Source organism: Eurytemora carolleeae, unplaced genomic scaffold (genome assembly GCF_000591075.1).
Source record: "Eurytemora carolleeae unplaced genomic scaffold, Eaff_2.0 scaffold32, whole genome shotgun sequence".
In the NCBI taxonomy this organism is placed as follows: Eukaryota; Metazoa; Arthropoda; class Copepoda; order Calanoida; family Temoridae; genus Eurytemora; species Eurytemora carolleeae.
This window is the reverse complement of record NW_019396068.1, coordinates 142,301-159,655: the sequence shown is the minus strand read 5'-3', so window position 1 is coordinate 159,655 and position 17,355 is coordinate 142,301. Positions and strand designations below refer to the sequence as shown.

The window sequence follows — 17,355 nt, the reverse complement described above, 5'->3', positions numbered from 1 at the left end:
GAAGGATTTTTCGAATTTTGACTTTTTTTCTGAAACAAAAAAACTGATAGAATTCACAAAACAAATGTAAGACTTAAAGGGACTGAAGATGACATTTTAGACTCTCCATTAAAACAGATTCCCACTGGACCCTTCAAACCTTTTTCTGAGTAACAATGATAAAGAAATCGTCGTTTTTCCGTTTTGTTAAATTCTGTCACTTTCCTTTATTTTTTCTGTTGCAGCACAAATTTACAAGTCACTTTAACAGAGAAACCATGCAAAATATGAACATTCATCCATCATCGGACCAGGGTTCAAAGAGTGCCGAGTTTAATAGGAAATTAAACTTTTAAAATTCGACTTTATATTACGTTTGCAGTCCCTTTAAGTAATGAAAATTGGTTGAAAATTTGCATTCACTAAACATTTACATGTATAAACCCTTTCAGCTGAAAGCTACGGTCCAAAAGCATGTCTGAAGCAGGATTCTTCCAAGTATCTTTGTATAAAATAAACCTCCATATATGGTTCGAATCAGATATTAATAATCAGCCCTATGTATCTGAATGAGACGTAATTTGTACTCGGATCTCTATCTTCCTCCCCCCCCCCCCCCGTTCATTTAAACTATATGAGGGGTGTGGTTCGAGACTTTTACATAATCGGCAAATTACCGCTGTTAGACACTGTAGACGTACTTTCAAGTAGAAAACTACCCATTTAAAGATTCACAACGGCAAGTATGATGAAGATCCTTGTTTTCTCTTATTCAAAAAATTATAATTTAGTCTTTGTCTTCCAGTCAACGATAATATCTTTCCTACTGTTATTAAGATACAGGCTTAAAGGTACTGTTGTTAATCGGACACAGAAGAAATTATGCCATGTTTAACTTGTGCTATTTATGTTAAATTGTATTATTGCCCGGCCAATGTTGGAACTCAAAATGCTACAAATTCAAACAACAACACAATATCTTTGTTTACAAGTTCATACAATCAACAAATTTCGAAATTCAAACATTAAAGGTTTTATTTATATATAAATTAAAATAAGACATGGAAACTTTAGTTTCATTTTTTAATGTTGACGATAGAGTAAGTCTTGTTCTTAGTGAGTAACCCTGTAATTGAAATTTTTCTTGAAAGCATACTCTATACAGGGTTACCCACAATGGATGAAACTTCAGAGATAACTGTACTGTCTTGTTTCCTATATTCATGATAATATTGTTTTAATTTAACCTTGAGATCGTCATATTTTAAGAGTTTCAGGTCGTCTTTACAATCTCATCCTTTGTGGGTAACCCTGTAGTTAACTGAGTTAGTTATAAATAACATATTTTTTTCTTTCCAGAGTTAATAATGAGGGATGAGGGTGAAAAGGAGAATTTCTCTCTATAAAACCAAGACTCGATATTCATAACAACAAAGATGATAAAGAGAGTCTTTCAAGTTGAGGCTCCAAGACCTGATATCAGGGTATACCTGGAGTACTGAACCTGTAGGTAATTTATATTCTTTGCTTGATATCAGGGTATACCTGGAGTACTGAACCTGTTGGTAATTTATATTCTTTGCTTGATATCAGGGTATACCTTGAGTACTGAACCTGTAGGTAATGTATATTCTAACTTAATATCAGGGTATACCTTTAGGAGTAGTATTGAACCTGTAGGTAATTTATATTCTTTACTTGATATTAGGGTATACCTGGAGTACTGAACCTGTTGGTAATACCTGGAGTACTGAACCTGTAGGTAATTCATATTCTTTACTTAAAAAATTAGGTCGTTTATCAACCTCGCTTCTGATCTATCATGATACATGCCTCCTGCAGAATAAACGACTTTGACAAATTTTCGATTTTAAAACATTTTGTGAAAACTTAAAGGAATTATTTACTCATTTGAAAATACATACAATGTTGTCCAAATTTTTTAATTGATAACCCAAACACGTCTTAATAAACGCTCATAAAGGAATTGAGTTTTTGCCACAGACTCAAAAGAGTTCTAATCCCTATCTTTGCAATCTTTGGGCGTAAACTTTTTATATTTCAAACTTAGATTCTTTGATCCAACAGAATTCATAGTTTGAAATATCTAAGGTCTACTATATTGGGTTGTGAAGATATAGGGATTAACAATCAGAGTTTGTTGCAAAGACTCAATTCCTTTCCCTAAAGAAATGGCCAGAATGACATATACTTTTTTCATTATAGCTATATCATAACTCCTATGAAGATATTTATTAAGATTGCGATAAAACTAATATTAGCTAAGCATTATTTTTTTAAGTTGAACACAATTTTCGTCAAACATAAAATAGATAGAAGGGACAAAAGATGGCATGAAGGTTTTTTTTCGTTTAAATTTTGGAATATAATAATAATCATTGATAATTTCAACACAGCTGTAGTTAGAGCTGACCTGAACAGCATTTTATCTCCAGGTGAAAGCAAATCTTTAATTTTAGATTGGGGCTTACGATCTGAATAATGATGAGTCCTATCTTAACCTGAACCCGGAGAAAATCCAACCCTGATCCTTATTCTGTGTAGATTAGAATGTTCCCGGTTAAAAGACGGTTGTTGAGTGACACAAACTCTGAGAAAGACATTTTTAGTTCACTGGATTGGATTAAAGAACAAGATTCATTTCGTGGAAGGGATACATCACGCTTAGATGAATCAATTTCATCATTGAATGAGAGTTCTGTTTGGAACAAGAATAGAACCTTGTCACCAAACCTAGCTCCGACCCTAGATACAATACTACAGGACGAAACAGCAGGATTGAACCCGGAGAAAAATGCAGGATCATCCCATTCTATGGATCCAATCACAGACCTTTATAATTTCCAGAGATGCAGTGAAAATGCATTGTTAGAACAATTAGTTAATAATACTTGTTTACCTTTGGAGCCGGGGCCTTCTTTCCAACCGGAATTCTCTCAAGAATCAGTTTCGAATCAGGGATCGGAGTTTTTATCTCCGGGTCCGGATTCATTTCCGGATTATCCGAAACCACAACTTTCTTCAGTTTCCGGGTGCGTAGATAGACATGGAGAAGACACGTATTTCAAACCTTGTTTAAAGAGAGACGATGTGTCCAGTAGGTTTGGTTTAGTATTGAGTCAGCTAGGACAATATTTAACATTATCTTCTCAATCTAGTCATATCAGGTAATTACGTGGTCTCACTCTGGCCCCTTAATAGGGCTGTAGACGTAATTTAAAGTTACCCTCCATTTATAGTGTGGCACGTCCTATTCACAACGGTCCCTATTAAATCTTATTCAGATCAATATTAGATATCCATCGTATTCTATTGAAAATTGTGGTTTCTTAACATAGTAACTTGCTTATTTCTGCTTCATAAACGAAAGAGAAAAATGTCAGAATTAAACACTTAAGCGATTTCTTCCACATTATTGATCAGACAAAGTTTTTAAGGGTACCCCCCCCCCTCATTGAGAAGTGGCAAATATGATTTCCAGGAGGAATATCAAATAAGGTTAAGACCCTTCCCGTAAAAATTCCTGGATACACCCCTATAAACTATTAATAAAATTAATATTTATTAACTTAAAATGAAAATAACTATTTGAATTGTAAAAATAAAATAATATGTTTAATCTAATCTATAGTTCCCGAGGAGGACGGAAAACATTTCTCCGGGTTCTCTGCTTGGTACGGGTTCTCTTGTCTGGCCTGGTTCCAGTCGGAGCTGCAGAGTTTAAGTCTAATTCGTTAGGGACAGAAATTCTTCAAAAAAAAACTTTTCTATAGAAAAAAAAACCAATTTTTTAGATATCACCTTTTTGTATGAGATCTTTTTTGATAATCAAGAAAAGAATACCCTTTGAAATCATGGCGTCTGTCATAAACATTTAACATGTCAAAACTTTTTAAGAAATTGAGCATTTAATGCCGCGTTCCAAAAGTCATTTAAATCTCGTATTTGAATTCCCATTTTTATTGGGAAATTAGTGTTTAAATAGCCGTGAATTTAGTGCAGTTCACATTGCACTTCAAGCTTAATTGAAATAGTCAATTTACAAACTAGATCTTGAGTCAGTATAGCAATTAAATAAATAGATAAAATTTTAGAATTTAGACCAGTTCGGAGAAATTAAAAATGATAAAAAATATTCAGATTTAAACATTTAAATGTTTTATTCGATGATAACTTTAAGTTATAGCGAATTGCGAATTGCATTAAATGAATGGTTATATTTTGTCTTTTCTGTTGTTTTTAGTAAAATTAAACAATAATTTCTCTGTTAATTTAGAATATCAAACCACTAAATCCATCATGCCAAATCATCTTGCCAATGGTAATTTTTTATGTATTTTTCAATTTTCAATTATTTTATTCTTTTTGCTTTTCTTTAAATATTTGCTTTTCCTGAATCCTCATCTTTCATGTTTTGTAGATGTAATAAGATGTTTTCCACATTTTATCTTCTGGACAATTGTTTGTTTACGACAATCCTGGCCATTTCTAATTCCAGAAAATTGTTTTTTTCCCGCCATTAATTTTTCATCCGCCACTTTTTATTTTCCGCACTTATACAAAAACTGTCCGACCCTTTTCTAACGTCCTGTTCTTCATTCTTTCAGACTTCTTTTCTACCACTGATTGTTGGGAGGGTAGTGAGAGATGTGACATGGTTCAAGTTTTCCGTCTCTCCTCTTCTCCGGGTATCCCCTCAACACTGTACACCGGAGCTAGTTCAACAATCTCTGGTCCAAACAGGTTCCTGATCACCGGGTTCCGGAGAATATTCCACGTTATCCTGAAACCTGATGTTCTTTATCTTCCACCAAGGGTAGATGAGGTTATCTGGACGGATAGGACGAAAAATACTTTGCAAGGGAATGTTTCCGCATTTGAAACCCCGTCCTGCTTTTACTCTGGACGGATTCGTGGTGCACCAAACTCAATAGTTGCGGTTAATCTTTGCCATGGAATGGTGAGTTGTTGTCATTTACTTATTTATATTCATATATTTATAAATTCTCCACTGGAAATCATATGAAACGACAATTTAAATAAACCTTCTGAATAGCAAAAGATACCAAATAATAAGAATAATAAGAAAGCCTCGAGATGAACCCACCTTCAGCCCGCCTTTCTTCCTTGTTCTCCGATGACGGAGTTAAAACGTTTATCAATTGTGAACCATTTCAAAGTTAAACAAAAATGAATCTTTTCATTATAAATTTGTAAACCCTGTAATAATTATTTATCATTATTCATTTCGTTATTTTTTTTAGGAAATAAAGAGTTTTCTGCATTATCGATTTTGATTCGTGGGTTATACCTTGTCTATCTGTTCATCGTCAGAATCTTGTTTCTAAGCGACAACAACTAGATATCCCTTATTATGGATGTGTCCCCCCCCCCGCCATTTTTCTCTTTAAATTATAAATCAAAGAAATATTTCTCTCCTTTTCAATTTGTTAACATACTATTCATGTATTTCAGACTGGACATTTTCGAGTTGAAGACGAGAGTTTTTTCATATCTCCAAGTAGAGAATTGAACTCGACAGGTCACACCCTGGAGAGGTTGAGTCATCCTGTATCACCGAGCATAGTCGAAGGTAGGTTTGGACATTGATATTATGGAAAGCGGGAAGGATGCTATGGAAACTGACCTAGAGGAAACCGACCTACTGAGTATCCGAACTAATTATCGACAAGTTTTTAAAGAAAATATTTAGTAGCTTTACTCCACGCGCGTTTTTTGCAGTTTTAAATCGAATCCTCATTTATAGCTATAGCTCCGTCCACCACCCACCCAACCTTACCTTCCAGCTTAACCTTTTAACTCTCCACATTACAAAATCTATCACAGTTTTCGGCTGGAAAACTTGCGTCAGAAAACAGTTTCCTCTAGATCTGATATGAGGGGGGACCCTTTAAATAAAGGAAAAAACATGTTGTCGAAATATCTAGAGTTATGCTTTTTTACAGTGAGAACCAGAAAACTGTGGAATAGGATTACGACATTATACCAATACTTAAGAGTTTTACTAGTAACTTATTTAATCACTTATTAAGTGAAAAGGGTCTGTTGACACTACATAATTGCTATGTCTCATGTTCATTGTAATACATAAGTCATTCCTTTTCCAGAGTTTTCTGGTTGTCACTGTATTTATGTTTATTTGCGATCTCTTTAAATAATTTAGAATCTGACCGACCGCGGCGATCAGCTAAAAGTTGGCCGGCTGCAGCTAAGAAGATCTGGCCTCCTGGAGCCGAGGAAACCTGGGTAGAAGTACTTGTTGTGGTGGATGGACCAATGATTAAGTATCATGGGACTGGAGTCCGACACTACGTTCTTACTCTCATGCATATTGTAAGTATAGATAGCTTTACACGCTTATAGCACCGTAACTGTTTGAAGTATTTGGTGCATTTAGAACCTTTTTAGCGTGTTTAAAGTAATAGAGGGTTCCATAAAAAGGATGAGACTTTAAAAGTCTTAAAATGTGAGGGTTGAATTTGGTCTAACATATATCTTATAATCGAAGATACTTGATGATTTGGGAAAAAGAATAGGAAAAATGACAGTAGCAAGACGACTTAATGGAAGTCTCAGAACTTGGAATTTATTTGTGGGATTCAGTCGTCAACCATTCTTGAAACAATAAACAAAAACTTCTCCTAGTCCTGGGATTTCCAAAATGTGGTGTGCCTTTTTTGTGTTGTCAATATTACCGGAGATATTGAGATTTCAGTTCTAATAAATAAAACCAAAATTGTCGAAATCTGAAATTAATGCCACAAATTATTTCAAAGATAATTTTCAATTCGTCTTGCTACTGTCATGTTTCGTGGGACACCCTGTAGTTGTAACGTGGTCTCACTCTAACAATTAAATATAAGAGCTTACATTGCACTTAAATCTAGTATTTTCTTCTCTTACAGACATTTCTCAAAACTGAGATTGTCACTAAGAAAATTCTTGTAAAATCAAAGGTTTTGAAATAGGTCAAAAATCCTTTTATAATCAGATTTTTTGCGCTATTTTCCCCAGTTTTAGTTTCCTTGTAAGCTACCTAGTGACCCAGATATGGATTCTGTTTAGTTTTAGTGTAAATATATGTTAAAGTACAGAGATTCCCTGAGTCTGGCTTCATGTCTGCAGATCTCCACAGTTTAGATAATTTTAGAGATATTTACGATGCATTGACGTTTACTGCAATAATCATATACTTGTTAACTACTGTATTTAAGTTAACTACAGTAAAATCAAATACAGTTAACCACTGTATTTAAGTTAACTGTAGTAAAATCATATACTTGTTAACTACTGTATTTAAGTGTACTGTAGTATAAATAATCATATACTTGTTAACTACTTTATTTAAGTTAACTACAGTATAATGATATACTTGTTAACTACTGTATTTAAGTTAACTACAGTATAATGATATACTTGTTAACTACTGTATTTAAGTGTACTTTAGTATAATCATATACTTGTTTACTACTGTATTTAAGTGTACTTTAGTATAATCATATACTTGTTAACTACTGTATTTAAGTGTACTGTAGTATAAATAATCATAAACTTGTTAACTACGGTATTTAAGTTAACTACAGTATAATGATATACTTGTTAACTACTGTATTTAAGTGTACTTTAGTATAATCATATACTTGTTAACTATATAATAATAATATAATCATATATAGGCTGTCCCAACAAAACACTTTTCAGTAGGAGCATTAGGAATAGAAATAACTGAAATATAGAGTTTTCCAATGATGCCATGATTGTTAAAATTTAGCGAAAATTGTTCCCTCAGCACCCAATGCCGCTAATGCAACGTTTTTTGGGACACCCAGTACTACTGTAAAATCCCGAGCGCAGTTTATACTTCACATTTTGCATTTATAAATAAATATTTCAACACTGTAGATATTGCACCGCAATAAATCATAGTTTATACTTCACATTTTGCATTTATAAATAAATATTTCAACACTGTAGATATTGCACCGCAATAAATTCACCAATAACAAGTTCAAGTATAAATTGATATTAGTATTTACTATTTATGTGAAATATATATTATTTTTATTGAATATAATAATATATAAATATACGTTTTAGCCTTCACCCAATTATATTTTTCACTTTCAATTATTTGCGTTTGATGTAATAAATCCATCAAATAAATTCATCTTTATCTTTGAAATATCTTAATTCATCTATTCATCTACATCTATTCACCCTTCTATCTACTTCTTCATTCATCTATTCAAATATCAATTCATTCATCATATTCACTAATTTGTTCAAAAGTCAAAACTTAACAATTTTCGTTTGCAAAAAGTTGAGCAGTAACATTTACTTCAATAAAACATATTTGCAGGGATATATTTGAAATCGAGTTTAAAATCCCAAATTAGCATATTGTGCTAAAAACATATTTGAGCAAATATGTAAATTTTACACCTTCAGCTTTCAACTCGGCCTAACTACTTACGGCACTTTTTAAACCGGACAATTGAAACCTTGACGCGGCATTCATGGAGTCGCACGCGCACTCAGATTGCATGTGCCCATAATCTTTGATTTTTAAGCCCAGAAGAACTCGAAATGTATTCTTTCATTGTCCAAGAATGCAGACTAAATGACGAGCATAAAACCAATTATCTTCCTTATATATTGTTTAACTGCAGCAGAGCGTAATCAACTGCACAAGAGGTTGATTTTAATATTGCAATGAAAGAAAACTTTTTCCGAATTCAGTTGAATTATCTTCGAAGTTTTATTAATTTTTTTTTAAACGAACCAAAACGCTTAACAACCTTATGCACGATGCACATATGGAAAATTTGTACAATATATAATACAATTTATAGCATGGTTTGAAAATTTTAAGTTCAGTTAACCGACTCGAAAATCCAGGCAAACCTGGGTTCCCAATCTAATATATATATATATATATATACTTATACGTATTAAGTAGTAATCTATGTTTGTTTGGTAGTAACTCAATCATACACATAAACCCCATGACCTATTTGCCTCCAGGTTTGTTGGGGAACTCGGTAGAACGACGGGAATTTTAAGTTGACTGAAAATTTATTTTGCAGACAAAGCTAGGTCTCCAACGTTCATATCATGTCAATTTAGTCCCACCGTTCATCCGCCATTTGTCGTCAATTACGATTTTACCGTTAAAGGTAGAAAACCAACCTTTTATATATATATATATATATAATAAATTTTAAAATATAGATTCAAAATTCTTATTTTCTATGCATAAAAAAGAACATATTAAGAAAATTAAGGTAAATTAGATTTTTTAACTTTTTTTTTTATTTAAAAAAAAAGTTTTTTAAAAGATAATTACAAAATTGTACAAAATTATTTTAATAGTATTACAGTATCCCAATTCTTTCCACTTTGGAATTCTTGGGGCCCCGGGAGTCGGGACGCTCAAACTTAAATTAAATAGATTAAAAAATTATGAATTCATTTTGGAATAACTTTACAAGGAACAAAATATTAAAATATTTCCATAATTACAGTACAATTAAATAGGATATATCGTACCAAGTATTTATTTTTTTAATGAATATTTGTTTAATTGACTGTATGTAATCACTAATTATCAGTAATAAATCTTGATAAAAAGTCCCCCCCCCTCCTCGAAAATAATCCTGTGTCTGCATCAAGAGAAGGAGGGGTTGGAAAACATTTTTGCAAAGTTGGGATTGATTCGTAGAACATGATTTTAAATGCATACTCGGCATGTTCTACAATCTACATACAATGGTCATAATAAAAATAATAATACTATAATCATAATGTGATATTAATAATGATGCTGATAATACTTAAAAATCTTCACACGATTAACAATACACAATAATAATAATAAAATTATTAAGAATCAAAGCATTTTTAGAACATTTATAGAGATACAAAAAACTGATAATTTTACTTACACGAAAAATGAAAAATACCTTTTTTAAATCAAGGTGAAAATTCTTTAAAGGAATTGAGTTCTTGCAACAAACTCTGATTTTCTAAACCCTCAATATTTATAACCTTTCATATTTCAAACTTTAATCATAACAGAATTCATAGATTGAAATATCAAATGTCTACGACATTGTGTTGCAAAGATTTAACGATTAGAAAATCAGAGTTTGTGGCAAAGACTCAATTCTTTTTACAATTTAGGTATCACTGATTTACCGGGATCCATCCTTAGGAAACAGGGTTCATATAGCAGTCGTTAAACTACTCAGACTAAAGGTAACACAGGGTAAACAGGTACATGAGGTTGCAAAGATATAGAAATTTTAAAAAGCGAGCTTTATTTGAGTAATCATAGTTCCTCTTCTGATTCTGATGGTTTATTAGATATCTAGATCAACAAGCCTTTATTGAGCCAACATCAATCCAATCAAAGTCAATTTAAAATAAAAATAAGTTAATTTTAAAAAATTCAATGTTTTAGGAGAATGATAGCTTTGCAACCACCGACAAATCATCAGACAGAATTTCTGCTTCTAATATGCTAAAGGTACAAATTTTTCATTTTATTATTTTTATTTTTAGGACAAAAAGTTTGCCTGTAGTTCATCATTCGTTTGTTTAGCTGAACTGCCGGACACATGTCATACTGTTCATCTTCAAAATTAGCAATTTATTAAAATATATCAAATATTTACACTTTTTACATCAAATTCCATATTTTAAGAAATAAGGTTAAAATTGTTTTGAGGCCTTGAGGCCAAAAAAATATTTTTTGAAAAAAAAAATAGTTTAGATAAGATTCTACATGTTTTAGATTTAATTCTGCGTATTTTAAATCCAATTCCACATATTTTAGATCAAATTCCACATATTTTAGATCAAATTTTGGGAAAACAAGTGAAATTCTTCACTTAACAAACATTAAAATGTACAAGAAAAATCAAATTTAAAAAAATGTTTTAGATCAGATTCCAAATTTTTGAAATCAAATTCCAAAAATTTTCAGAAAAATGCGGGCATAGATCTAAAAAAATATTTTAGATCAATTTCCACGTTTTTTAGATTAAATTCTCATTAGATCAGATTACTCTTAGATCAAATTCTCATTAGATCAGATTACTCTTAGATTTATCTATACCGGTAAATTTTCGAACCTGTTGATGTCAGATCTTTGTTGTAATCCTTGTAATGCAGGGAGCGTTAAGTTTCATTAGCTTCGTTATTATCTTTTATATTATAGGGTTAATATTTGTCGGGAGCCGTTTAGCAGAGGAGAGAATTGTGATACTCTGGGTCTTGCGGAACTAGGAACTATGTGTGAAAGGTAAAACTATAAACTTACAAAACTTGTCATTATTACATAATGTACCCACCACTCTCCAGTAAAAGCCTCAATTTCGTCGGTTAATGTACTGCAGTTTAATGCAGTACACACCTACTGCTTTGATTAGGTTCTTATGTACATAATTTATATCTGTGTACACATTAATCCGAAAAAAAAACTATATATATATCTTACACATGTTTCAAGATGTATCTTTAGTCTTTACACAATGTATCCTCAAATATTGTACACTTACATAATGTATCCTTTAATTATGTATCCTGAATTAATGTATCCTTAGATAATGTATCTTTAAATAATGTATCCTTAGATAATGTATCCTTGTACATAATGTATCCTAGTACATAATGTATCCTAGTACAATGTATCTTTAAATAATTTATCTTTGTACATAATGTATAGTACAATGTGTCCTTATATAATGTATCCTTATATAATGGTTCCTGACATATGTATCCACGCTTGTGAATTCATATTTTGTATCAAAAACATTTTTTGATTGATACAATTGTCCGTAGGAAAATAATAAAATGAAAAATATTTCCCGCGGTTTGATAATTAGGTTTTTAAGGATGTTGGATTTTGTCTTAACCAGAATCTTATATTTATACATCTGTATATAAAGTTGTAATCTTTGCTTGTTTGTTTGTCCGATCATAACTCTGGAACCCTTTGAACGATTTGCATCAAATTTTAATTAGGGAACTCGGGAGAACCACGGGAATGATCTTAGTTTGGTTTTAAGATTCAAAGTTGAGTGGGTCGACTTGAAAGCAAAAATTTAGTTTCCCGGTAAAATCGACCAAGTGCGAGTAAACTTAATTAAACCTATTCTATAAATTATATATTTTGGAGCAGGTTTGTAATTAAACCTATTCGATATACATATATTTTGGAGCAGGTTTGTAATTAAACCTATTCTATATATATATTTTTGAGAATGTATTGACTCCTCCAACGTACAGATGTAAATGTGGTACGTCAAATCAAAGACGGTAGAATAGTAAAAGAAATAGTAGATTCAAACAATCAACATTAAAACTCTAGTTATCAAATAAATTAATCATTGTAATTGCTAAAAATTGGCGGAAAATAACGACGCAATTATAAACTTCTAAATTTGTTTTTCTCGGTTATAGGATAGGATGCTCTCCTGTTTAAAATAAAGCTAAAATTGTGATTTTGTTACGCATCTCATTTTTAGGAAAAATACCACACATTTTAAAACAAAATTTGTTAGATGTCATTTAGTATAGTTTTGTTAAAGTATAAAGCAGAATTTTAGGCCAGTAACGTGAGCAAAGCCCGAAAAAACCTTGGTTTTAAGTAGCCAATTTTTTTTTTAACCAATTACATTGCAGTTTGTTTAAAGATAAAGGTTATCTAAAAAATAAAATAAAGTTATGCATTTCTAACGGCAAATTATGTAAAAAAACGCAAGTTTTTGGTGATGGAAAGTCCTAAAAAGTCCTAAAATCTTTTTAAATTATAGAAAAGACGACATTCTTTGGCTTCTTATTGAACCCAATTAAGGCGTCTGGTTTTGCGTATAAATCCCAATGCCTACTCTTTATATAACAAAGCTCTTTGCGCCAAATTAATATTGAGAGTATAACAGTTGAGAACAGATTATGTATTACCTAGATTATCGTACTAAAAAAATTAATAGTTTTAAATATTAAAGGTCTACGAAATTGTGTTGCAAATATATAGAGATTAGAAAATCAGAGTTTGTGGCAAAGACTAAATTGCTTTTACTTAAGATACGTTCTTGTTTTTTTTTATAATTTTGAACGCTAAAGTTAGGTTGCAGTGTTTCATGCTTTACAATACATCCAGTGGCGTTCAAATTTTCACTTTAAAATCTTGAACTGCGAAGACAATGAACCGTGTGAACCGATTAAATTCAATTTTCCGTCCCTTCACCCTTTTCTGCATCAAAGTGAAGAACACTTTGCTTCTGCATGCATAAATATGCATTGAACTGAAGATAAATTATAAGAATTCTAGAAGCTTTGATCATTTTCTTCCGGTGTCTGGCACCCGCCTAAGTTCTTACTATAACATTGTGATAGTGGTGTTAAATTACTGCATAAACTTATCAAGATTCTAAAATCATATTCTATTCGCGGGTTTTATATAGGCTTACAGGCTTATAATGAAACCTATTCATTTATACATTTACTTAAAAGCTTAATTTAAATATATAATATAGAATTGCATGCCCGCGATTCATAACAGAACCCTTGAAACCTCCGCAAAATGACAAAGATATTCTTGTTTTACTTTCTATTGTGGATTCTGTGTAACAGTGCAACTTGCAATTTTATGCAGTAGATACAAAAAACTTACTATTATAAATGACCCTTTAGCAGCTTGCTTTATGAAGTATATAAGCAACTTTTTGGAAATATACGCAAATCACTCCCCCCCCCCCCCAAGAAGATAAACTGCCTTTTTTAAACAGGAATTTTCATGCGGAAGGTTTTGCTTTTGGTAATAGAGTGAGAAAGGAATTGAGTTTTTGCCACAAACTCTGATTTTCTAACTTATATATCTTTGCAACCCGATGTCGTAGATCTTAGATATTTCAAAATATGAACTCTGTTTGATCAAATAGTCATAGTTTGAAATCAAAGGTTTACACCATCGGGTTGCAAAGATATAGGGATTAGAAAATTTGAATTTGAGGCTAAATCTCAATTCCTTTTTTTGAATAGTTTTTGTTCCATTCGGTTCAAACGTTTATTTGATATAACCACACACGATAGACAGCATGCAAATATAGATATTCATGCCCAGACGGGGTTTTTGCACAAAAGTCTGCATAATAATTTTGCTCAATATCTGCACAATAGAAGATCGTGAATCCCCAACTGCAGAATCTCATATTTGAAATTTCTTTTTACATATATCACAGAGATCCAAAAAGCGTAGTTGGCAAAATTCTGATCAAATTGTTTGGTTGTGAGTGTGCATATTTTGGCTGTATTTAATTAAAACCATTAGTATGTCATTGGATCAGAGCAACAGTTTATAAAGGAATTGATTCGCAACAAACTTAAACTTTCTAATCCCTATATCTTTGCAACCTGATGGTGTAAACCTTTGATATTTCAAACTTAGACTATTTGGTCTACCAGAATTAATAGTTTGAAATATCAAAGGTTTAGGAAAATGGGTTGCTAAGTTATAAGAATTAGAAAATCTGAGTTTGTGGCAAAAACTCAATTCCTTTAAACATAAGGAATAAGTTATAGAAACAACAATAATAATAATAATAATTATAATAAAAATATGTATTCGAACGTTTACAAGTATGTTATTACGAACCAGAAACGAATACACTGTTTACGAGTCTCTGATTGAAAACTTTAAAAATGAAAAGTAATAATATTTATCACACCATTTTTTTTTTCATAACCCCGTCGATTTATTCAATCAATCAATGACTATTGCATGGCAGAAACATACAAAAAAATATATTCTTTAGAAACTTAAATATTTTAAAGGTACTAAACACTCGCCATAATGGTAATTTTCTAATCCCTATGTCTTTGCAACCTAATGGTTTATACCTTTTAGACTTAGACTTAGAATTCATAGTTTGAAATTTCAAAGGCTTACGACGTAAAAGTTAAAACTAATTCTGAAAGAGAGACTGAAGTTTTCAATAATAATTGGAGACTACTGGAGAGTACCGGAGGGTTCTAAATCCAGTGGAGAGAAAATTATTTCTACTGGAGAGCTTTTAAATTTTTACCAAAATATAAGTTCTACCGGAGGGTTGTTTATTCCACTGGAGTAAATTGCATTTCAAAATGGCGAGGATTTGAGTTCTTACAAAGAGTAAAGTTCTACTGGAGGGTTTTTTAATTCACTGGAGGAATGTTCTGTGTGAACTAAAAAGGTTTGAATTTTTCCCCATAGTGATTTATATATTACCGGGGTTTCAACTATTATAAACACTGCTGCAGGGAATAATTTTAGCTTTTTGTTACTGAAATATATGCAAACCTTTATACAATGCACTGTTTAAGATAATAACAATAACAAATTTTGCCAATGTAACTAAAAGTTAAATTAAACTAAATTATTTTAGGCAACACTTTTGAACTCTGAACGACGAAAACCGTCTCTGAGGTCATTTGTATAGTTACCATAATTAATTGGGACCACATTGAGTTTGCTGTTTATTGGATACAATCAAATATAGGGACCGGCATTTTTTTTTAAATTAACGGATGATTCCGTTAACGAATTGTAAAAAACGTTATATTTTAATCAAATAAACAGAAATAACCATTTATAAAAAAACAAAGAATGAAAAATAAAAAATAACGAATGGAACGTTTGCAACCTGATGGTGTAAACCTTGGATATTTAAAATTTATAATACGTCTACATGCTCTTCAACCAAACTTTGTGTTTTGTTATGCTCTAATATTTTTTTATAAATATAATATTTCAAATTCCAATTAGGAATNTCATGATATTGATTGTGGACAACTTTTTAATAAATTTTGCAAATTAAGAAAAAACCCTACATTTTTCTTTGTCGCTTTGCGCAATATTTCTAAAAGAATTTCCTGCTATTTTCCCTTTTTAAATTTGTAGAAAATCATTTATCCTCTCTCGACAAACTAACTATTTATACACATGTTAATTCTTATTTATCCTCTCTCGACAAACTAACTATTTATACACATGTTAGTTCTTATTTATCCTCTATCGACAAACTAACTATTTATAAACATGTTAATTCTTATGGGTATTACCAAAACATGAAATTTAAGGAAACAGAAAATTGACGACCAAGAAATTGCATATTGTGATAGAAGAACATCAAGAAAAAATAAGGATATATACTATAAGAGAAGTAAAAATAAGGAGGGTTATTGGGGTCACTTACCCCCCTCCACCTAGAACCCTTTTGGGTAGGGGTAATTATCCCCATCCCCTAGAATCTTGGGGACACAAACATCCCCGTTTAGTATCTTGATCTCCATTCTCCATGTTCATGATTACTATTAAAAGGAAAAATGTAAAAAAAATTTTGGCGCTTCTTGCAGATAATCTTAGTCAACTTTAACAAAGTAACATAGTAACACTATATGTCAAATTAAGTATAAAGCTATTCGTGGGGTGTGGGGGGGGATAATATGTTAAAAGATCAAGATTATTTAGAATTAAACTTTAAAAAGTAAGACATTTCTCTTAATATAGTGAAATTAACATATATACCTTGTACATTGACGACAAGAAAATTTAATAAATTAGATATTATAATATAAACAAAGACAATGTTTTTCAAAGTTATGCAGAGTAACTTTTTAAAGATTTTTCCTCTTATAGTAAAACTATTTTTTTATGTTACTTAAAATAAATTCAGTATTTTACAGATCTTTGTAGTTAATCTAAAATGAATGACTATAATAAAGGATATAAAACAAGGTGAAAGTTAAAAGGTAGGAAATTAATTGCCTTTAATTGATGGAGTTTGTAAATGCCAGAAATGAGTAGAAAATGCAAATCAAATCCAACTAAAACTAATAATTTAATATACATCATGATATTTTTTCCAGGGGGGGGGGTAAAAAAAATTCTAGGGGAGTTAAAAAAATTCGGTGCGCTTCGCGCGCCACATTACAAAAATTTACCCCCCCCCCCCTACAGAATACAGATTATGGACAGACAAAAGATTGAAAGAAAGTTCTTACAGGAAATACTTACTACAGACTACACAAACTAACAATAAAGTGACAATATAAATGATAAAGGACAAATGAATCTATAACAAAAAATTGCTGAAGACTATAATAGAGGACTTTATACACATAGTGAATATGATACAGTGACGCTAAGAAACATATAAAAAGATACCCCATTAAAATGTGGAAAATAAGACACTAGTATTTCTTTTGGGCTTTGCACACACGTTCAGCGAATTGACTCTATTGGTCATATTTCAGCTGTTGGAAGTATACATTTTTAAAAAAACACAAGAA

The 17,355-nt window shown here is 31.4% G+C and overlaps 1 protein-coding gene across 1 annotated transcript; it reads left to right on the top strand.

Annotated features, from left to right (window-relative positions):
* Positions 1 to 1,563: 1,563 nt before the first annotated feature.
* Positions 1,564 to 17,342, top strand: LOC111711007 (uncharacterized). Its single transcript, XM_023485228.1, has 13 exons — positions 1,564 to 1,599; positions 1,688 to 1,741; positions 2,460 to 3,167; positions 3,632 to 3,738; positions 4,277 to 4,321; positions 4,608 to 4,960; positions 5,476 to 5,593; positions 6,185 to 6,354; positions 10,204 to 10,278; positions 10,484 to 10,549; positions 15,133 to 15,136; positions 16,847 to 16,855; positions 17,320 to 17,342. Exons 3-13 carry the CDS (start codon positions 2,551 to 2,553, stop codon positions 17,340 to 17,342), a joined length of 1,587 nt encoding a protein of 528 aa, XP_023340996.1. The 5' UTR covers positions 1,564 to 1,599; positions 1,688 to 1,741; positions 2,460 to 2,550.
* The last annotated feature ends 13 nt before the right edge of the window (positions 17,343 to 17,355 follow it).

Bases quoted from the DNA above. Each gene is read 5' to 3' on its own strand.
- LOC111711007 (XM_023485228.1), top strand. From the start codon at position 2,551: ATGTTCCCGGTTAAAAGACGGTTGTTGAGTGACACAAACTCTGAGAAA. The intron at 3,168-3,631 runs GTAATTACGTGG...TCTAATCTATAG, and splicing joins TCTCAATCTAGTCATATCAG to TTCCCGAGGAGGACGGAAAA. The intron at 6,355-10,203 runs GTAAGTATAGAT...TTTACAATTTAG, and splicing joins TTCTTACTCTCATGCATATT to GTATCACTGATTTACCGGGA.